Below are 23,272 nucleotides of genomic sequence, written 5' to 3'. Positions count from 1 at the left end.
GATTGTCGCACGAAGCGTATACTTTGGCGTAAACTGGATTTCAGCCTTATACCAACGTCACACGAAGCGCAGACTCAAAAAGTTTAGGCTTGATTTGTAAGGGAGATCGTAGACTTCCCGTCAAACGATTATAGGGTTGTATGGCTTAAATCCAGTCTACGCCAGAGTCTACGTTTCGTGTGACGTAGGTATAATACCGGTGGCAACGCTTTTTCGCATGCGATTTTATCTGAAAATCTGTCAGAATTGTATATGGGATGTGACAGATAACGTCGGACATGTGATTTTGTCGTACGACGGAATAAAAAAAATGATTTCGTCGGACACTGCATCCGATTTTATCTGTCAAACTAATTGTGTGATGTTTTGTAGGAACAACATCTACTTAATTGTTCATAATCGTTAAACTATTAAAATCATCAAAATAATCGTAATATGAATCAAAAAAGCGTTCGACAACACGTGTGATAAAATCACATTCGACGGAGCACCGACACGGTTTTTCATCTTTTCTTTGCAATGAAAATTTGCATATTGTTTTCGCAAACGCGATTATCGCGTCGTCGCGTAGAAACGCTGCATGAAAGAACAGGTCCCCTTCTGTCAACTGCTCCTCCGTCAATGGGCACCCGAATGGCCGAGCCTGCGAACCGGAGCGAAGAAAAGCCAAAACTTCACCAGCCGATCGCTCTTCATTCGCTGTCAAACGCTGCAACTGAACAACACGGCTGCGGACCGAGCGAACAAGCGAATCGGCAAAAAACCGTGCAACTGTGGTCGATTGTTTTGTGTGTGTCACAATTGCCGTAATCGCGCTGTGCTTAGTGCCCTAGGTAGGTTTGGCGTGTTCGAGCTCTCGCGTAATCCCAACCCACCCCCACACACCCCACGACGTATGTGTGACGTACACGGCTTCCTAAGCTGCATGGGTGCATATGTGTGGTTTCGTTTCGTTCATCGCTGACGCGCGCGCCGAGATAATCTTACCCAGCCGATCCCGGACGGTTATCTCGCAGGTCCCACAGGGTGTTGTGTGTTAGTGTGTCGCTCTAATCGCTGCGCCTTACCTCCCGGACGGTTTGCGACGTCACGGTTTTGCCTTGCCCTTGCCCTGCGGTTTCCTGCCGTTCCTTGCACTGCGGTTCCCTCTGCCGAGAGTGATTGCGCTTCGTGGCCTTCGTGTGGTGTGAACGTTGAATTAGTTCTTTTATTCCCCGCACATTACATTAGTGTCCCGGTTCTTTCTGAGTGCAGAATAGTTTTCGAAGTGTTTGTGATTTTTGTTCATTCCCCTTTCCGGACATATTTTGCACAACGTCCTTCGCGCTTCGTAAAACCAATTGCTAGCGAAGGAAACGGGGGTGAGCGGTAACAAATTGATACGTGCGTGCGAAGTGCGTAGTTTGTCTGCGGTTTTCACCGACCATTCACTCGAGCGTACCCACACACACACACATACACACAGTTTGAAGCACAAATACACAGCATCCACTCCCACCGGTGTGTGCTTTTCGCGAAGTAAATTGCCCAGCAGCAGCAGCAGCTGCGCTACACCTGCCTTGCTACACTACCCGCAAACCCGGAAGGGGTTATGTAGCCACCCCTCCCCCACGCAGTGTCTGAGTGTGTGCGTGCCCGAGAGTGATTCAGTGTTTCGTTTTCCCCATTTTCGTCCGTGTGCACCGTCTTTTTTGTCGTGTTTTTTCCGAGGCCCACTTCTCTGGTTTTTCGTATGAAAAGTGTGCAGTGTCGTGCGGTGAAGAAGCAGTGGCAAAGAAACCATATCGCTTGGCTGTGTTACAATTTCCTTCCCTCTTTCTCTCTCTCTCCCTCTCTCTCTTTCTCTCTCTTTTTCTCCCTATCTCACACACACACACACTCTATTCGGGGCCCGCTGGCAGGTTCGCAGTGCTGCAGTGTTTTCTAGTGTGGTACCGTAGTGTTGTTGGCGGTGAATCGCGGCAGCAGGCAAAGGCATCCTACCCTGGTTCATGGCCAACTAGATCTCGGTAGTTGGCCGTGTTGCTTTGCGGATTACCTTTACCTTGCCCGTTCCCGATCGAAGTGTGTGCCCTTTCGGGACGATGCGTGACAGTGTTTGCTGTGTGTGTGTGTGCACCATTGTAAGCCTGTGTTTTCCCTCTCTCACTCTCTATCTCTCACTCTCTCTCTCTCTCTCTCTGTTCACCTAGACCGGGTTGAAGCTGGTTGAACCATTACCCGTAGCAGAAAAGTGTAAAAATTGCAGAAAAAAAACTTGTAATCGCTGCACAGTATGGTGGCGATAGGGGGAAAGAAATAAGAGGTAAGTTTAGCTTTCTACATTAAGTTACTTTTTTTTACACCATTTCGTGGAGTTGGCAAAACAGTGGATCAATCCTTCTTTCCAATCCGACGTGTCTTGCCTCTATGTCCCTGTGGCATTGTGGTGATGGGTTAAAGTTGGCAACAATCTGGAGTCGACTCCGAAAATTTCTGAACCTACCTCGGAAGGTAGGTCCCGCATTATCCGGAGCCGTTTGGAAGCCTCTGGAGCCGTCCGCAACCGCTCGGAGTCGTCCGGAGTCGTCTGGAGTCGTCTGACGTCATCCGGAATCATCCGCAGTCGTTCTGTTGCTGGCCCGAAACGGCCAGTGCAATTGTCAAACAGGCATTTCATCTCCAACGCCGACACCTGCTGACTCCGGTCGATAAAATGCTAGATAACAACGAATTGCAATGGACATCTTTGGCCGACTCCGAACGAGTCCAGACGACTCCCGAGTAGATTGGGGTAAATCTGATTCAGTTTCATGTATCTGAATGGATCTTAGAAATGATTTAAAGAATCTGAATCTCTGTTGAAAAGATTCACGAATCTCGAAAGATTAATGAATCTCATTAGATTCATACATCTCGAAAGATTAAAGAATCTCATTAGATTCATATATTTCGAAAGATTTACGAATCTCTAGGGATTCATAAATCCCCAAAGATTCATAGCGCCTGAGCTTCTTATTCTTCTGCTTGACGCAACAACCTACGTGGTCATGGCAGCCTACACAGGCTTTCGAGACTTCTTGGCATGTACAACACAGTTTGACAGTTTGTTTTGGTACGGGGGGACTGCTCATGCAAGGCTTGAACCCACGACGGGCATGTTGTTAAGTCGTGCGAGTTAACCACTGTACCACTGTATGGTATTGAGCAAATGGATACATGAATGGATACACGAATCTTGGAAGATTGATGAATGTTACGAGATTCATGAATGCTTGGTGAGAGAGAATCATGAATCTTTGGTGATTCGGTTCGAGATTCGAATCATTCATCCCCGAAGATTTATCTGAATAAATCTCAATGAAGGATTCATAAAACCCAGCACTAATCCCGAGGACTCCGGGCAGCACAAGTGGTTCCAATTTAGCCGGAGTCGGAAGTCGGACTAACAGTAGCTGGAATCGGATCGTAGTGGTAGGTGCGCTCCAGAGAGCACACCACTAGTTTGAACCAGTGCTCTCGGCCGTTGAACTGTAAACAAACTTGCTTGCTTCAATCCTTGAGCCCTTGATTCCGGGTTATATGTGCTTTGGACCTTCGACTGGTTGGAGCAGCACTTCTACTGCCCGGTGCGGAACGGCAACAAGGATTTATGCCGATTTCACATACAGACAAACTGTGTGTGTGTGTGTGTGTGTGTGTGTGAGTGTGTGTGTGTGTGTGTTCTTGTTGCTGCAAGAGTCAAATCGTGTCCGAACCGCTTTAAGACGACGATGGTTAGAAATTCCGCCCCAATTTCATCTCCAAAGTCGTACCCAGTGTCACATAATTTCTGTTCAAAAACTTCTATGATTTGTAAGGAACAACTTTTATCAGTGAAAAAAAAACCCATTTTCTTACCAAATTTCAATGCAAAAAGTAAGAAAAAAGTTTAACGAAATTAAACGGCCACATTGCAGCAAAAAAGGACGCCTCTAGTCCTCCCTCTTGCCTCTTTCCCAACCACAACCAACCCCCGCGGGGGGCACGTGAATGGAAAACAAAATAGTACCATTAAACCTACTTTACATAATGAATGTCAATTGTTTGTGCGTTTGACCGTTCGCGCGGGCGCTTGGTGCGGTGAGGGAGGAGGGCGCGGTGTGTTTAGTCAGCCGGTGTTTCGTTTTACAGGGTTTCCCACGATATATTGGTTGGTTCCCATCAATTTTTGGTGGATTCCCATATTTTTTTGGTGCGTTCCCACGATTTTTTGGTCGTTTCCCAGAATTTTTTGGTCTAATTGTATTGATATCCAATCGGAAAATACCAATAAATTATAGGATCGAACCAAAAATCTATGGGATACAACCAAAAAATCGTGGGAACGCACCAAAAAATCATGGGAACTGACCAATAAATCGTGGGAAACCCTGTATAGCCTTGGCCACAAACCATGCCGGTATCGGGATGGGGTGGGGATATGGTGTACGGTTGGTGATGTGTTGGTGAGGAGGATGAACGTTGGGGAGCCCCGGAACAATTATTTTTCGCTGTTCGCCCGACCAACCAGACCACCCATCTGTTTCTGCTGCAAAGATTGGCGGTAGGTTGGCGGGATGGCGATGTGGTTTTGCAAATTGACGTAGGAGGACTGGCGCAATATACCGAGAAATGTACGCCAGACGGATGGGGACTGGCTTTGGCTTTCCCTCATCTTGACGTCGTTCGATTAAAAAAAAAAAGAAAGACTCTCTTTGCACACCACAGTACAGCATAAAGACGTCAAAGGCTTGTGGGCGTGTGTGTGTGTGGAATTTTAGTACAAATAATCACATGTCAGCACTTCACGGAATGTGTTGAATTTGTGCTTAAAATTGCAAGAAAAAACATTCCACCAACACTCAATTGAATCGACACACCTACTCGTTTCCTTCATAGGAAAAAGATAACTTGCAACGAGCATAGCGGGTTTAAGGCTTTGCAAAGCTCCGCGTTAGCCGGAAATTTTTGAATGAGATATTTAGATATATTACAAAGATTATAAATCCAATATGCTCTACGCTATTTCGTCTAATTTCGCTCTTAGAAGTGTTTTGCGTTTTATTCCTTTTTAAAGCCATACCTAATGATGAGTGCATTATGATCCTGAGTGACCATGACCAATGCCCGTACCGTAAACTCCTCGTCCCCTATAATCCGTCTTCCCTTTCTAGGCCATTTAGCCCTTTGACCTTTTTGCACAGCAATCAGAAACGAAAAAAGAAACGTAAAAAGTATACTCCATTTCCACATGATATCATGTGTCTTGTTGTGATTTTCTCTGTATTCAATTCGATTCATTTGCAAAAAAAAATTATCGGAAAAAAACCATATCTCCAACGTGCTCCAATAACCCAATCAAAGGGGCTATCACCCCCCGGGCCCTGTGGTGGAGTAGGGACGAAAATCATTCCTTATCACTGGCTGGTTGTATTTGCGTTTACCGGTATTAGCCGGCGCGTCGGCGAGTGTTGTGTGGGGTATCATTTCCGACAGCTCAAATTGCGAACAGCAGCAGCCAGCCGGTCGGTCGGTCGGGTTGGTTGGTTGGTTGCTAACGCCCCCCCCCCCAACTACCGCCCGTGTCACTAAGTTCTCAATCCCTTTTGCGCTTCTTCCGTTCACCGTTTTTCTGATGGTTGTTCCCCCGTACCAATTATGCAATCAATTAATTAGTCCAATCAAGAACGAAGGCGGTGGCGTACACAACACCCCACCACCACCACCACCCACAATTTGGTGGCCCCCGCTGTGTGGCGTCTGCGTGTGTCTGCGCACCGATTGATTGGTCTGTGGTTCTGGTGGTCCCGGGGGGGGGGGGGGGGGGGGGGCGAAAGAAGACGAGGAGATTCTTGCGTGCGGAGATCGTTTTTCATCGAGATACACGCCAGTCACGGGCACGGCGTTGTCACTGTTGGAAAGAAGATCGATTCGCCTGATTCGGTGCCCCGGTCTCGGGTTGGCGGCAATCAGGCACAACATCCTACGGCATTTACTTAAGGTGTCCAACAGCGAAAGCGAACGATGGAGTGAGTCTCAGTTTTAATCCTTCAATGATAGAAATAAGTTTCAGTGAGTTAGTATGCAAGTTGCATCGTGTTGCGAGCCAATGTTTTCATTGTTACTAGCTTTACGAGGGGGTTTCGAGTAGTGATGGGTAAAGTTGGCAAAAATTCGGAGTTGACTCCGATCCGACTCCGATTAATTCGGAATCGACTTCGGAAGGTAGGTCCGCCCTGCATCATCCGGAGTCGTTCGGAATCGTTCGGAGTCGTCCGGAGTCGTCCGGAGTCGTCGGAGTCATTCGTAGTCGGAGTCGTTCGGAGTCGGAGTCGTCCGGAGTCTTTCGGAGTCGTTTGGAGTCGGAGTCGCCCGGAGTCGTCTGGAGTCGTACGGAGTCGTCGGTAGTCGTTCGGAGTCGGAGTCCGATTCCGGTCGACTCCGAATGACTCCGGACGACTTCGAACGATTCCAAACGACTCCGACTCCGAACGATTCCGAACGACTCCGACTCCGAACGATTCCTGACGACTCCGACTCCGAACGACTCCGAACAACTCCAGACGACTCCTAACGACTCTGGACGACTTCTAACGACTCCGGACAACTCCGACTCCGAACGACTCCGACGACTCCGGACGACTCCGGACGACTCCGACTCCTTGCAGATCTAGTGGTTCCATTTTGCCGGAGTCGGAATCGGACTAACAATAGTTGGAATCGGATCGGAGTCGTGGGTGCGATCCAGAGAGCACATCACTAGTTTCGAGTCGATAATTGTTGTGTTCTTGCACATGATTTTCAACACTGCATACTGTGGATTGAGCTTTACAGCACTTCGTGGCGTATTGCTCGACATCGCGTGTACGGTGGTAAACCATGCTGTGTCTATGGATGGATAAGTGGCTAAGTAAAATCGCTCACGGCAAGTTTTTCAACAGCTGTGGAATGAATGATTTCTTTCAGCATTTTATTGGTTATCAGTTCTTCCACATGCTTTTCAACACGCCACAATCTAGATCGACTTTGACAGCCTTTATGTGCGATAGGGCGATGTTTGGGTTTGCGAAAAACATTGTAAATTGACTTTTGATGCAAAAATTAGGGAAATTTAGGCGTCACCTTTCCAAATGGATCATTTTACCTGTGTTAGAACATTCGCGCTATCAAACATAACCCAGATTCATGCCGAAAATCATGTGGAAGAACTGATAAAGTATTGTGACGTAAATACAATTTGTATCATCTGTGGAAAAACATCTCGCAAGTGGTGAATAAGCAAGACACCTTAAGTCCTCTGGAATTATTAAATCTACTGCGTTCTGTTCTTTTCTACAAGTTCTAATAAGTGTAATAAAAAAAGAATACATTACTGCAAATTAGTGCATAAAGCAAACCAGAGAAAAACTTCCCTCGATTTTTCTAACCCAATCGATGCCACAAAGAGTGTTTTATCACTGAGGGTGAGGTGAGGTCTTTCCCGCACTGTGTAATGTAACAGAAGGTCGTCACCAATGAATCGATCGAATCTCGTATAGTGGTGGTGTTGGTAGTGGTGGCGGTGACCCATTAATATAAATCGCTGTTTTGCTGTCTGTCTGCCATGCTTTCTTCCCGTCGTTCCCGTTTGCGTACCGTTCCGATAGAGAGATAGAGAGGGTGGATTGCTTCGCCTTACCCGTCGCGGCTCAGCACGGATCGTGGTCGGGGAGCTTAGAACTCAAACTTTAATTTAATGTCACCCCTTACCGTGCGTGCCACCCGAGTATCCCGCATCAGCGCAAAAGCGTCGCCGTCCTCTCCCTGGATAAATGGGGATGGATACCCGGTGTATCCGTGTTTCATCCAGCCGTACGGTTACCATGCAACTTTACGCTTTAGCAGCAGCAGCAGCACCACGGTCACCCGCCACCGCTCCGTAGCACGCAACTATCTTTCTTTACACAAACAAATCGTGCCCGCGTGTTGGAAAGTTTCGAAGGTCATCGAGCGTCGTCGCCGCCGTGGTAAAAGACGCGCCTGAGCGAGGAGAAAGAGAGTTAGGGGAACTAGATGTCAGCGTGTCCTAGCCAAGGGGGTGCCAAGTTAGGTGCCCACAGTTTGCACTTCGTAACCTGAAACACCCCCTTCTCCCATTCGAACGCCCTAGGGAGGAGAAGACTCTTCCGGCTTCGGGCGGCAGGCAGGGTTCCAGTTACTGGGGTTTCACGCAGAAAACAGACACCGGAACGGGACGAGGCGTGTATGTTGTAGTGGTGGGAGGTTGAGAGAGGTTTTTCGGTGAGATAATTAGACGTCGTGAAGCGTACGAAAGAGGGGGGGAGGTCGATAGGATCAGGATGCTTTCACACGTTGGAAATGAGCTGTCAGAAATTGGCAGACAGCAGTTTAGTGCCTACTGGCTATTGTCTAGCTATCGTACATCAGGGAACAGAGCGTAGTTGCGCTGTTGTATAATGTATAACCATACGCACCCTGGCAAAGAAAGAGAGTCGTGTCTAGGTGAAAAATGTGTGCAACATTTCCACAACCCATCAACGTCGAACGTCCGACTCCGGAACCGTTTTTTGCGTGACGCTTTTGAGCATTGGAATTTTATGGAGTACATCGTTGCTTTTTTTGCGTGCTGATTTTATTATAGCAAAAACTTCTGCAAACGCTGCACACCGTGTGCCACTGTTGCCCTTCGAGCCTGTAGTAATCCATTATCGATGTATCACTTGTGCTGTGCTATTAAATTAATTGAAACTTCACTCCAATTAGAGCAGCCAGAGCCAGAGCCTGCGTCAGCCTTTCGTGTGTCCGCAAGCGCTTTACTAGCGCAATCTAATCATTATCCGCGGGACGGATAAAAGTGCTTGCTGCTCCGCGGGCGAAACAAATTTTCCGGATGAAAGCCATTCTTGCAGCTTTGCAGGGAAATCAAATCATCCGTTCGCTTTTAACCATTCCCGATAAACTGACCAGCGCTAATTGGCCTAAGGATATTGGGATCTATGTGTGTATATTGGAATTCCAGCTGTATCTTTGTCGGAGTCAATAGATGTTTTGCAGCTGTTGTTGGCCTGATTGTAATTAAGGTAATGCAGTTCAGAAATAGAGCATGAAGATTTTTGAATCATAAATACAAGCATCTCATAAATTTGGAGCATACACTGCTATTCTGCATCATTGCAGTCAGCGGTAGAAAACTTTTTAGTCGTCAAAATGGAATACTCAGACTTATTCCTACACCCGGGTTATACATTGTCACCCTTTTTTTCATACATCCATCATCTAATAAGCAGTTCAGAGAGAGATTAAGGCTAGTTTCGTGGTACGGTCGTCAACTTTTACGACTTTGCAGCATACCCATCATGAGTTCAAGCCCCCGACTATCTCCTATGGGTGATCAATAAGTCACTAAAAGCTAAGCTCATTAGTGCTGCGTATAAGTAGGGCTTTACCAACAACGGTTGTGGTGCCAAAGATGAAAATGAAGAGTTCAGATTGATGATGGAATAACTTCCGTGGTGAAACCCTGTCGAAACTATTACAGAAATATTCGGTGTGGTAGCCGTCTTTGAGTCTCCCTTTAGTCACAAAGTCACCGGTGAATTAGGCAAAACCGCACACACACACTTGCCACACTTGGTTTTGACGGGCTTGGAACCGGAAATCATGCATCCCCATAAATGTCTGATCCTTGCCCAGCTAGAACGTTGGGGTGGATGTGTATAAGAATAGTTCCCAACCTCACGATTTTCCCACCACAACCACCACAACCGGATAAAGTGACCCAGTTTGTTGCTGTCACACGGGTGTTTGTGTTATTGTCGCCTAGCATTATTACCATTACCTCCATCAGGACAACCATCAGGCGGCTGCCCGCGCTTAGTCGTTCATCTGTGTGCTACACACGACACAGCACGGGCGGCGAATGGTCTATGGTAGGCATCTAAGCCTAGACACAGTTGACTGGAGCTGTCCGTTCTCGGTACTGTTTCACCATCGGTTTGTGCTTACCTTTCTGTGTGTATTTATACCCACACACACACAAACAACCGTTTAGGGCAATCATCTTGTACAAGTCGAGAAATGATCTCTTCTCGCACACACTGTATTTGCCGCCGTGTCGTAATGCTTGTCTAGCAGCTTCCTGTTTCTCACCACTTACAATCTCGTATCCTCTTTCTCTTCTACGCGCCCTCTAGTTGAATTCCCGGGCCCGGCCTGATGTGTGGCCTGTTGGCTTTCGTCCTTCTCCACGTGCAGACTCCGTCAGTGTGGTCGTAGCGGCAGTAGCAGCAGTAGCGTATGAGCGTACCGAAATAGAGCCTATTTTTGGAACACGGGGGCAGCTGGAAGCAACACGTTAACCTGTCGACATTGGATCCGGTCGAATTGTGAAGGTAAGCTTCAAGGCACGAGCCATTGCCGACACATATCTCTGTCCGGTGAAATCATAAACACATTGCACCATTGTACATGTAGGTTAGGGTGAGGGAGGTGGAAATCATTCGTCGTCCTGCTTGATATTGTTTTGTTTTGCTTTTTTGACCATTTAGAAATCTTTTTCTGTACATACTCCCATCAAACTTTGTTATTCCGATGTTGTCTTTTCTTGTTTTGTTTTTACTGTGTTATTTTTGTAAATACTTTCATTGACTTTTGGGACTTTTGTTAAACTGTTGCTAGGTTAATGATTAGTTCTATTTGTTTCCAACTATTTCTGTTTCAACGTTCTACCCGTATAATAATTATTTTCTAATTCTTTTCCTTATCTTTCTTTTCTTTTCTTTATCTTCCTTTTCTTTTCTATTTTATTTCTTTGGCAAATGGGAATGGCTATACTCCTTCTAATAATTAAAAAAAAAACAATTCATTTGTTTCTGATTTGTTTTTTACGTTTGTGTTTTACTGTTTGTGTAAATATTGTTTACCTCAAAGTTTTGAACGGTGTTAATCGTTGAAGAAACTGTGGTGAAAACACAGTACCGCGGTCCGAAGAAAGCGGTTTTTAGGCAGGCTTTGGTTGTGTTGTCTGGAACTTTGGTTCGCCAACTATGAAATCGACCGGTGTGCAACGAGTTACAGCGAGTGATCACCCTATGCCGCAGCAAGGCGTGCGTAGTCATAGCTGGAGAGGTTCCGCCTCCATCAACGACCGGATAGCTATGGACAAATATCAGGAGCGGCGGCCATTATCTCTACGTAAGACGCGCAGCCAACGTCTGCTGGACCAACCTGCGCTTCATTCTGTCGCCAAAACTGCCAAACTGATGCCACGGTTTACGCGCATTCAAGGTACTGCTGCCTCCCCTGCTGTCGTGGCAGATAGATAGATGGGCATAACATTTACCCAGCCTGTTCGCTGGACGGGCGCCAACATAGCGATTTCTTTCCTTTATCCCTTATCATAATGAATTGGTCGTATGTTGTTATATACTAATCATCAACGCACTTGGATGTGTGTGTGTGTGTGTAACTTTGTCTAAGCATTAGACTGTAGTGTTCACATAGTTACTAACCTAGCATAGCTCTTTACTAGCAGCTGCTGGTGCGGCATACGCACATCATCAAAGTCACTTTTACCTCTCCCTTTCCGCCATATAAATCAATTACCTCAATCAAAAGTGCAATATACCAGTACAGTCCTTTCACGATTCAATCAACCTACTGAAGGTCGTTGGTGCCAGCGATCCCTTCTTCATGTTTAAATCACGCCTGACTGCATATTAAAGCGACAGTGTCTTCATCTCGCCATCACTACAACGGCTCCATCCATTGTTCGGTGGCAAAATCCTACGGCTGTATCATACACTTCGCTCGCGCTTTTGGTCGCGCCATACAATAAGTCTTCCGCACCCGACGGACACACCTCATGCTCATCCCCAAAACCCCGCCATGTGTCATGTGCACATGGACATGGTCATAAAATGCAACCGAGCCTGGTTGTGCCCTGGTGTTGTGATAAGTCTTCGGCCATAAACGTTGTGCCCTGGTGTGTCGTTGCGTTGGCATAAATGTGTTTTTTTTTTCTTTTTCTTCAGTTTGCCGTTCTGCTCATATCCTGCTCCGCTGTCAGGGGTGCTCTTGCGAGTAGTTTACAGGGTTTTCCAGAAGTTCTTATAGCTGTGGGACACTTTATTAACTTTTTCTTACGTGAAATGAACGTAATGTAATGGTAATTGGACTCTATAGCATCCTTAGTGGACAAATCCAACAGGAATTTCCAAAAAGGCTGTCCAAAAAGCGTGCCAGAGTCCAATTTCCAGCATAAGAAGGTCACTTCCAATAGGATAAAGTCCAGGAACTTTCCCACAAGTATGAGAACCCCTGGAAAACCCTGTATGGTTGCGAACGATCAAACTGGATGTACAATCAAGTATAGATGGGACAGGGGGGGGGGTATAGTCACACCCGCGCGTTCCCTCTGCCTTTTCCCTTTTCCCAGGCCTTGTATCACGGTCTCGCTTGTCCTTTAACCCGCGTGCCATTAAAAGCTCACTAACAGCAAGCCAGGGCGCCCCTTAGCCCCCATAGTGGGTTAAGTTTAGTGGCGCCTACTAAATGTGTTCACACTTGGGCAACAGCAGCAACACACAGACTTGGCTCGCTTGATGGACATTTAATTACATACGCGAACTCCTTCGCCCGACCGACTGGCTGGCCGTTTGCGTTGTGTTTCGGGAAATGATAAAAGTGTTAACTGCTTACCACTGCCGCCCACTCTCTTCCGTGCATGTGTGGCTTGGGGGCCAAAATGTGAGAAGCTTTTAATAGAGTATTATCTTGTTTTTTTAATTGTTATTCTTATTCTTTCATTATATTGTTTGAGCACGCCCCGCGGAACGATGCATCCCAGCGTGGTAATTAAATAATAATTTAAGTGATAAGCGCAGCCCACTGATCTTCCGACCGCTCCCGGGCGGCGGGGACAGACTTCCTCGCAGACACAGAGCTTTAACGTTCTTGATGAGACATGTGTGCTGCACTCGAGCGCGGGTCGTACGGGAAGAGCAAAGTCGCGAACTTTCCAGCAAATTCCATCCACTGCAGCCCTTTTTCATTCGCTTCGATTCGGTTGCAATAAGCGCTTTTTGCTTCCTCCGTAGTTATCGTTTGGACGCAAAAAATGAGAGCTTTCAAGAGCTTTTCCGTGCACAGTTTTGCGCGTGTTTCTCGTCCCGAACCCGCGAGATGATGATAACATTTTCTTCCCACGAATTGTTTGGCCAAGGCACGACGACGGCGGACCCTCTTTTGGTCCACTTCATAACTCTCACTCCGTGGGCAAAAAAAAAAAAAAATATTCGCCGCTACTGCTGTGGACGAAAATGTGCACTTACTCTCTTGCTTTTCCGCCAATTTGTGCGCGCCTTCGCTTTCGAGCAAATAGCAAATGGATGAAGGGACGCGGGGTTTTTTTCGATTAAACACACACAATGTGTTAGTGGGTACATACCACCGAAGGAGCAGCGTGTTTCTTTCAGTAAATTGTTGTTTCGTTTTTTTTATATATTTTTATTTTGAAGGGCAAAGACTTGGGATGGATCTAAGAACAGTTGAAAAGAGTTTTGTGTGTGTTTTTTTGGTTTGGGCGCTCCTTGGACGTTTCTCTCTACTTCTTTGCCCCGCCCTGTGTGTCAGCTTTGTTGAGTTGATGGGTTTGCAGTTGATCCCTGAGAGCCTTGTTGTTGTTGTTGTTGTTGTTGTTGTTGTGAGCCTTGTAAAAAGGGGATTGATGGGAAAAGGGATGGCTGTAAAAGTTGCGAAACCTTCTTATCTGCTCACATCTCCCGTCCGGCGCACGGTGGCTAATCGATCGAGTCAAAAGTTGTCCTCCACACTACATTATTCAACTGCTGCTTTGCGCTTTCATGTGCACTGGCGGCTGCGCTGCCTCCGTGAAGGGGCACTCTTCGGGGGAAAGTTTCCGGCACAAAACAGGGGATGGAGTCGCCTCTCGTCGTCCCTTATTTTTTGCGTTGCGGACTATTAGCCTGCTAAAAATTGTCAAAACATCTCAATGGCTCTCCTCGAAGCAACCGTTCGATGGGAAAGTTAGCGCCGTTGGGCATCTTCGGATCTTCTGTGTAGTATTGGACGTCCATTCTTTGCTGCTTAACACTGGAGTTCATTTAGAATGTTTTAATGCTTCACCTGACACTTTAAATCTCTTTTGCATCACACCCACACACACACACACAGTCACAGGTGGCAAAATTTGGCATTTTATCAGAGCATTTGGGCAATTGTGTGAACAATGTGTGTTGAGTATTGCCGCATTTGGTGTTTGCGCGCGTAATTTGATGTTTGAAGGAGTCGGACCACACACACACACACACACCCGGCAAACGAAGTAATCAGAAAATAAAACCGCTTGTGTGTGTGTGTGTGTGCGTTGTGTAGCTTCTTATCGCCGAACACTACCGGCATCGGTTGTCGCAGAAACTGTTCTCGCACGCGATAACGCGCGATTTTTTTCTTCTTCTGTCACCTCCATATCTCAAACGCGTCACCTTTTTTTATCGTTGAGTTGTTGCGCTGTGATAGCTCCCCCTTCTCCCCCCCCCCCCCCTTCCTCATCCCATTAGAGGCACAAGTGGCATGGTGTGTGACGTCAATGCAGGGCGTAATAGAGGGAGGCATTTTCATTCCCGCCAATGCTCTTTTGTTTGCTCTTGGCTTTTATCGTGCGTCTTGTGCCTGCGTGTGTGTGTGTGTGTTTGGTGCGATAGTTGCTGCTGGGAAGGCGCGCGTGTACTTCTTACCCGAGGAGGAGAGAAATAGGGAGCAGAAGAAGCTTTTTTTGCATTGAAAAATGCAGTCCTGGCCGAGTTTTTCCTGTGCCGGTTAAGCGTTAAAGATGCAATCTTAGATCATATAGGACCGGTAAATGAGATTAAGATGTACATTACCTCCTTTCGTTGCATTGCCTAACCGGGTACTGCAAGAGAACCTAAACTAATCCATTCACTCTAACGCCCTATTCAAGTGATAGCGCTAAAGAAGTTAAAATCTCTGAAACAAGGAAATGTTGGATCAGCATATCTTGCTGTTTCCACCGCAATGATTCTCGTTGCGTAAGATTCTACTCATCGATAACACCATTGGGCAAGGCACTAATGGATGACTTGCCAATATATAGTGCAATCATTCATCGTAAAAGGGATGCATGAATTCGTCCGATTTAAATGTGTATTTTTTCTTCAGTGAAGCTTCACACATTAAAACCTTCCATGTGTAATTTATAACTATGACACGCGGTTTCGGTACTACAAGGTGTTTTGATATACAAGGTAGATTACAGGGTTTTTTTCAGGAGTTCTCATAGCTGTGGGACACTTTATTGAGTCCTTCTTACGTGAAATGAACTTAATGTAATGCGAATTGGATTCTATAGCACGTTTGTTGGACAAATCCAATTGGATTTCTAAGGCGCTTGTCCAAAAAGTGTGCCATAGAGTCCAATTTTTATCATATGTAGTTCACTTCCCATAAGATAGAGTCAAAAAAGTGTCCCACAACTATGAGAATCTCTGAAAACCCTGTTAGGAGATTAGGTGGTGGAATACGGAGCAATTTGACAATTCGTCACTTGACATAATGGTCCCCGGTACATGTTGATGGATTCTATCTACAACTTTTTGTTAATTAAGCATATTTTTCAACTTATTCTAGGCTTTGAGGATTCTTATTTAACATTCAAAGATAGATTGAACGCAGGTACTGCAGCAAACAATAAATAAAACGAGTGTTTTTGTGTGAATGTATAGTCAAATTTACGATGTCTGCGACATATTGAAGGATAAGAGTTAGGAAATCTTTCATATTACTTATTTACTCATTCTTTCCTAATTATCTCCGAGACGTATAGACGATTTAAGTGAACTTGGTACGCTTAGCTACTTACCTACATCCAAAAAATCACATAAGAACTAAGAAATCTGTTCTATTTGCTATGTTTCATGTGCGGAAGCTAATGGTTCGCGGTTTTAAAATGACGTAAGGTCCCTCGAATATGGTGACCCTCGAATGGCGCTTTTCCACCACCTGAACTCTGCGATGCACCTTGGTTTTATGCCCGCTGAAGTGTACGCCAAAGTGGTGGAGCTGGGGCTGGACGCGTTTGACATCACGCATACCACCCTATCAGCCTGGTATCTGTCTGGCCTTGTGTCTCTCTGTGTTGTGTAGCCCATTAGTTGGTGAGTTAGATGAAGTGTGTGTGTGTGTGTGTGTGTGTGGAGAGGTGCACACAGGACTCGTTATCCTTTTTATGGTACGGCTCGGTATGCATTATGACAGGGGGCCGCGTGACCGCCGACCGTCATTACCGAGAAGTGGCACTTGGTGTAACACACTGCGTACGGGTAACGATGCGGGCTGGAACTAGGCTAGTCTCCAAGGGTGGTTTTAGTGAAACAGGTATGTTGAATTTTGTGCCATGATGAAGTCACACATCACACGAGCTTCACAAACACACTAATGCTACCGATTTCTTCATTAGTGTATGTGCCTTTCTTGGACGAATAGCAACACAACAAACTCGCTCGATTCCCACCGAGATTAATGATGGAATCAATCGGATGATGATGATGACGATCGTTTCGGCAAAGTTTCGTGAAACGACAGGCCACGCAGAACGGGTGGCACGCGTGATGGCAATCGATTGCTTTGTTAACACCAATCGGGGCAGGAAAGACGCAAGTCCGAAAATTCACACGGTGCTTAGCCGTGTGTCATCGCTGTCGGTTTCTTTTACCGACCGTTACCAGCTCAAACCAAACCCGGCGAACCAAGCAGCTGAACAACAATGCGTCTTAATCATGGAGCCATGGTAGCATTGATACACGTCATGGCGCAACATCGCTGTAATCCGATTCCCTATTGTAGAATCTGATCCTAAAGGACTGAAGCTAAAGGACACTATTGCCAGGACAATGATGCTCTTCAGCGAGGTGCAGTAGAGATGGGAATATATTCACCCTTTTGTAGTTTGAATTAGAGTAAAAGGCGAGGCTCTAAAGAATTGAATGTTTAGCTAACGAACTAAATACTAACTACAAGACCCGTAACATAATGCCCTAAACAAATCTTTTTCAGTACTCCTTTCCGATTGTACTCATTCCTTCTTCTTGCAGACTAGCGATTCACTCGTCCTCATTCTCATTCACACACTGTCCCGACTAATGATTCACTCTTTGCGGATTCAACTCACCTACTCTCCAATGCGATCATAAAGATATTCTTTTAGGATGCAATGTCCACACAACTAACATTCTGGCTCAACTAATCAACACACTCTTTGGAGATTGAACTTGCTGGATCGTTTAGAGTTTGATTCTTTTCGGATTGATTTCACAAGAAAATGAATCATAAAAATAGAGTAAATAGAGTAAAATATTCACATAAACTCGATGTGCTGAGTTGAACCTAAATATTCACTTGCCAGATTCAACTTACTTAGTGTACACTAGAGAATACTCACTAGTTTCAGTAATATAGATCAGAGAAGTTAGAATCTCCAACCCACTTTGTTAAGGTTCATACAAAATAGTGAACTACTCAAATCATTTTACTACTCATTTGCGAATCGTCTTACCTTAACTCACTCCAATCAATTTACTCACTATTTTGGGATTGTACTCGCTCCATTAGTGCGAATAAAACTCCAACAAAAAATGAGCCATAAAAATAGCGTTAATAATGAAGAGGTTCATATAAGTTGTTCGGTGCTGAGATGAATCTATACATTCACACAACGTACACCTACTCACTTCTAACTCAGTGTGCACATCTCTAGGCGTGTTGATTATTAGCCACTCATCAGTTGTTGTAGCATTTGTATCATTTGTAACATTTTTATTGTGGCCTTTTTTGTTCTGGAACCATTGTTTCTCGTTCCCCGTAGCAATTACTCCAAACAAGTACGCTCGCTCGCAGTACAAGTACGTGTACAACAGAAGCGCAGCATGTGGCCCCTCCCTAGCACTCTCGCTCTCTATGGCCAATGCTCTATTGTTGTATCCGTTTAATGGATCCCTGCGGCAAAAACAAAGAGTACCGCCCGCCATCCCTTTTGTGTTTCAATACATCCCAAGCACCTTATACGTGCTTTCAATCAGCTCTTTGCTTAATATCGCTTAATAAATAGCTTAGTTAATCCTGTTTCAGTTGAAGGCGCGCGAAAGATGTTCCTCCGTTCCTGTGTCGCCTTAAAAATACACCCTAACACATTGTCCAGCCAGCCTGTCTCTTCTTGCGGCACGTTTTCCCTCCCTTTTGCGTACGCCACGTTTCATTCTCTGCAGCTCAACATCCCAACCAACCAAAGCCAATCGTTTCGCAAACACGATAATGAAAGCTGAACGCTCCTGGACTAATACGGTTAAACGGAGTAGAAAGCCCACGGATCAAACGCCGGCCGTGTAGTGCTGCGTTTGATTAATTCCATTAGCGCGCTTGCTTCCCACCTTTTATCGGGGTTGGGCGACGGTTGCTTGCAGACGCTTCCCCCTGGCAGTGGGACATTCTTCAGTTTGTTCTTATCGCTCGTTTCTTTTCTTCTTCTTCTTTTCCTGTGCATTCTTTCGCTGCCCCTTCCCTGGATGCTGGACGGAACCTGGTCGCGCGCGTGTTGGCATCACAGTGTTAAGCATCATCAAATTAGCGACCATGGATAAGCTGCGCGAGTCGGGCGCAGGGGATGATCCAACCACTCAGCAACGGTTGGCCACGGACGGCCAGGGTGGAACTGCGGCGGCGGCCGGCGGCGAAGGAACGTCCGACGAGTACCATCATCAGTTTTACAACACTGGCCGGATAGGACGGCGGAACGCGCTGCCAGACATACTGGGGACGCACTGTACCACGACCACGGCCGATCTGTCCTCGCAACTCGGTTCCCTCTCTACCTCGGGTAAGTGTGTGTGTGTGTGTGTGTGTGTGTGTGTGTGTGTGTGTGTGTGTGTGTGTGTTTGTGTGTGTGTTTGTGTGTGTGTGTGTGTGTGTGTGAATCTTGTTCGGTCGCTTGTCCAGGAGAAGAGCAGGAGCCGATAAAGGGAGTCCTTAAGCACGAACAATGGTTTGATGGGCGACGAAAACGAGCTTCTTGTGTGGTCCACGCAATCGAAGCGTTCTGTTCGGTGAAGTTTCTCATTGCACTGTTGTGCATACAGCTGGTTAGGATGGTGGTTAGGTGGTTATTGAAGGCCTTCAATTGTTTCGTGAAACTATCCTTTGTGTCGTTGATTGGGAATGGGGTTTATGTTTCTTTCGAGCAGCATGACACGTGTTGAATGCGCTTGCAAGCTATATTAATAGCAGCTGTAAGCTGTTATCGATCAAATTACTGTTAAATTAAATCAAAGTAAATGCTTTTTTTCTGTAATACGATAAAACAAAGTACATTTCACAAGCGCGTATACACCGCTGAACAGTACGAACGGTGGCACACTGCCTGAGTGACGTGTACACACCTAGCGAATGCATCCAGCAGAGCGAAGCCGTTGAACATCGTTTGATTTAATTAGTGTATAATTGGGCCACGGGGCAGGCAAACACGTTCGAGCCGTATGATTCGATTCACTATTAACACTCTCTCCAATTTTGCTCCCATCTTCCCCGATACACAGACTGTGCCGGTAAGGCGTCCGACGGGAGCAGTAGTTGCATAGCAGCCGGAAACAATGGTCAACCGCCACCGACGACAACCGCTACGTAAAGCCAGCCCACCTGCTGTTGCTGCTTGCTTGCGCCTGAGCTTGCCCGAGAGGAATGATGATGGGGTGTGGGGTTCCCGCGCTCTCCCAGTCTATGTCGCTGCACTATGTTTGGGCAGACAAAACAAAGGAAAATCCTGCCCACAACAGTGTGTGTGAGTGTCAGTGTTGTGGAAAACGTTCTGTGTGTCGTCTTCGATACCGAAGTCAAAGTGTGGACCGTAGTGGCGTTTCCAACAGACCGACCAACACACCCGGAAACAGGAGATGGATGCGCGTGGAGGGTGTGAAAGGCGCGGAGAAGTGTGAAAGAGTGGGTTTCTGTTTAGGTAATTTATTTATTTCCCTCTCAGCCTGAAAAACTCGATTGCAGATCGTTCCCGCAATTGGAAGTCGGTCGAAGAGCGTAGGCATAGTAAAAAAACACACACACAAACACGGAAAAGCGCAAGGCAAGAAGAAATCCGACCCCAAAGAGCCAAAGATAGTGGGATGCGCTTCGAAACGGTGGTGGAAAGTGGAAACAAAAAGGGCGGATAAGCGGAGAACATTTTTAAGTAAGATGCTAGTTAGATGCTTTCGTATGCGAATGTGGCTCAGTTTTGTTTTTTGGTAGTTAGGACAATGAACGTAACGAAGGTATGGCAGCACACCTGTCGATGCGAGTACAGCTTTGTTAAGGTATCCCATGAATCCAGGAGCCCATCCCATGAATGGTGAATGATGTCGTTGGGCCGAAACGATAAGTTATTAGTCGCCGATCTCGCACCAGTAGTAGTGTTGCGCTACAACTCTCTAGCTGTAACGCTCGTTTGTCAATGCTGTGGATTGCATATTGCAACAATGCAACAGTGCTTTGCAGCAGGGTGGAATGATACTGCTGCTATTCTGTGTAATCTACCAGTGTTTGAGGCCAGCGTTTTTATTCTAACAAACGGGCAATGTTAATTACCAAAACTTTAGTGATTTCGCTGACTTCAGATGCATTTTTAAACATCTCTCGAAACGTTGGTTCCAAGTTCCTTCATGGTGTCGATTGTGTTGCGTTGCCCTTCAGGTATTATCGTAAGGTGGGGGCGGTTCACGATCATCGTCCTTCGAACTTTGTTTGCGATCGTTCCCATGTACTGTAGGTATGGAGAGGTATGGTGTTTAGCAGTCCAGTCACTGGTTGATACTACCAAGAGATCTTTGAAGTGAATTATCACTAGCTTTAGTAAACTACGTTTCGCACACACGTATTACAGGGAGTTGATCCTTTTTAAATGGTATCGCTATAATTTATAAGATCCGATAAAGATAACTTCGTTTAGCTTCTAGCACCACCTGACAATGACAGCTCCTTGCAGCCTAGCAGCGAACTGCAGGGTTATAGATAGGTTGAAAACCCGTGAATCATCTACAAAGGCTCTTAGCACGCGTAAGGCGCCACAGAAGTAATATGTCCTATCCCATGTATGACTTATTCCTTCCCACGCACGCCACTCCCGCCCATCGCACATGTCTTTAAACGATTTGTTCCTTACACCTGCTCTCACTAGGGTAAACAACGAATTTTTGCTCCTTTTCTGTTCATGTCCAAAGATACATTTTCACACGTTGCTTTTTCCACCTTGTCTGGGGAGAAACGCGTGGAAATGGGGGATGCGTGTAGTAATGTGGTAATCTTACGAATTATGTCCATGTGATAAATTAGACGAACCAAGGATGAAAAGGAATACAATAAGGAGAGCAAATCAATGGCAATTAACTTCGTGCAGACGCGTTGCGAATTAGTTTCTACTGTTGTGTGTGACTTTACTGCGTTTTGTTGTGCAAATGCTCTCTTTCGCTCTGGTAAAGCTGCTGCCAGTTTTCCATGACTATCTTTTTGTTTTATTTTTGTTTGTTTTTTGGTTGTTGTACTGAACGTTCGGGTTGTTTTACTTTAATCGTGCACAATGTTTTAGTTTTGCAGTATGAATGGACGGGACCCAGGAGTATTCAAACGCTTTTTTGAATGTTACAAAACACCACGAATCTTACCAAGGTACGCTAAAGCGATTTAAAACAGAAGCTTTTAAAATGAACATCACGTTAACATATGAGCAACAATAGGGAGGAAGTTCGAGGAGACTCCTTAGCAGTGGAGCTGAAGTATGAGAGGCAGAAGAGGGCAGAGTGATAGAGGGGGAGAAGTGGATGATAATAAAAGCATGATAAAGGGGAGAAGAGAACGCCCCCCCATCTAGATGTGTCAATTGTCGAAATACAAAAATAATATAAGTTCAGTGCAAAAAAAAAAAAAAAAACGTTGACGTTGGTAATGCACTTTAAAGGCTGAAAAAGCCTTTAAGTGGCAACTGGTAACAGTGACTTTGCATTCGGAGCCCCCAATAGCAGAAATGAAATTTACAAAACCAAGAGTTTATACAACTAAAATTAGGCACACTGTGAACATTAGAAATCGGAGAGCGGAGCGGAGGAAAAAATGGAAGTACAGAGACGAACGGGGGAAAAATAGTGAAACTGGAGTGTGGAATTATTTTTCTAATGTTTTGATTAATTAATCACTAGTTTCAGTACCGGTGATGATGTGTGTTGTGTTCTTTTTTTGTAGTCGCATATTTGTAAGCTTGCCTAGGAACGCAAGGGAAACAATTAACACAATTTCGAAGAATCCTTTTTGTATACACATTCACGTAAAGTCACGCGTTTCAACCGACGCTAGAAAGTTGCATACCACAACAAAAACGAGAAAAACAAATAAAAAAGCTCCCCCCCCCCCCCTTTGACACCATACCGATCACACATAGCATTAGCAGCAAAATGTATAGGTTTTAAGAATTGTATTTATGCTAAACCGGTATATAATATATACACATACACATTACAATGAATGAATGAATAAATGAATGATGGCGCAAAAATTGAGCCAGTTTGCAGTTTTTCTATTGATCGATTTAACGCAACAAAAACGTATGTAAATTTAAAAATCAAGATGTTCAGAGCAACGTTTCGTCAACATCATTATTTTAACCCTTTTAATTACTGATCTTACTTCGCACCAAGCTCACAATAGCAACAACTCGATTAATTCACGGTCGACATATTTTTACGACACGTTTGGAATAACTCCCGTACATGGAACCAACCCTGCACAATAGTGATGGGAAAAATGAAGTTTTGGTCGGAATCGAATCTGGCTAGCTCCGAAAATTTGTTTAATCGATTCCGGATAATAGGTTCGGAATCAGTTCCCGGTCTCGGAATCGGAATTAGTTCCGTAATCGAAATCCTCTCCGTAATTGGAATCAGAATCGCCTCCTAAATCAGAATCAGCTCTGGAATTGGAATCGGCTCCGGAGTCTTCATGATACAGCTTTTTCCAAGGTAGTTTCGAATGTAAACATTGTAATTCACCACATTCAAAATGTTGTACCACATCGATCTTAATTAATTTCTACAGCATGATTTTCAACAGGACTCATGCTGAATCGAATTTGACAGTTCTTTGTTATGTGTTGAAAATCATGTGTTGGAACTGACATTGCATTTTGAACAAATAAACCATTTGACAACTG

At 45.4% G+C, this 23,272-nt stretch overlaps 1 protein-coding gene across 5 annotated transcripts; it reads left to right on the top strand.

The window, feature by feature from the left end:
• Window positions 1–679: 679 nt before the first annotated feature.
• LOC4577132 (uncharacterized) lies at window positions 680–22,633 on the top strand. 5 transcript variants are annotated; one of them, XM_061643274.1, is made up of 6 exons: window positions 680–833; window positions 2,193–2,305; window positions 10,194–10,391; window positions 10,930–11,286; window positions 18,638–18,907; window positions 19,623–22,633. In XM_061643274.1, exons 4-6 carry the CDS (start codon window positions 11,046–11,048, stop codon window positions 19,709–19,711), a joined length of 600 nt encoding a protein of 199 aa, XP_061499258.1. In that variant the 5' UTR covers window positions 680–833; window positions 2,193–2,305; window positions 10,194–10,391; window positions 10,930–11,045; the 3' UTR covers window positions 19,712–22,633. The 5 variants fall into 5 exon arrangements, with proteins under 5 accessions (XP_061499258.1, XP_003435930.2, XP_061499261.1 ...); XM_061643275.1 differs by lacking the exon at window positions 680–833 and adding an exon at window positions 1,032–1,361; XM_061643276.1 differs by lacking the exon at window positions 680–833 and adding an exon at window positions 1,371–1,394.
• The last annotated feature ends 639 nt before the right edge of the window (window positions 22,634–23,272 follow it).

This window comes from Anopheles gambiae, chromosome 2 (assembly GCF_943734735.2).
Source record: "Anopheles gambiae chromosome 2, idAnoGambNW_F1_1, whole genome shotgun sequence".
NCBI classification, from domain to species: domain Eukaryota; kingdom Metazoa; phylum Arthropoda; class Insecta; order Diptera; family Culicidae; genus Anopheles; species Anopheles gambiae.
The sequence above is the reverse complement of the archived record's forward strand: the minus strand, read 5'-3'. Positions and strand labels throughout refer to the sequence as shown.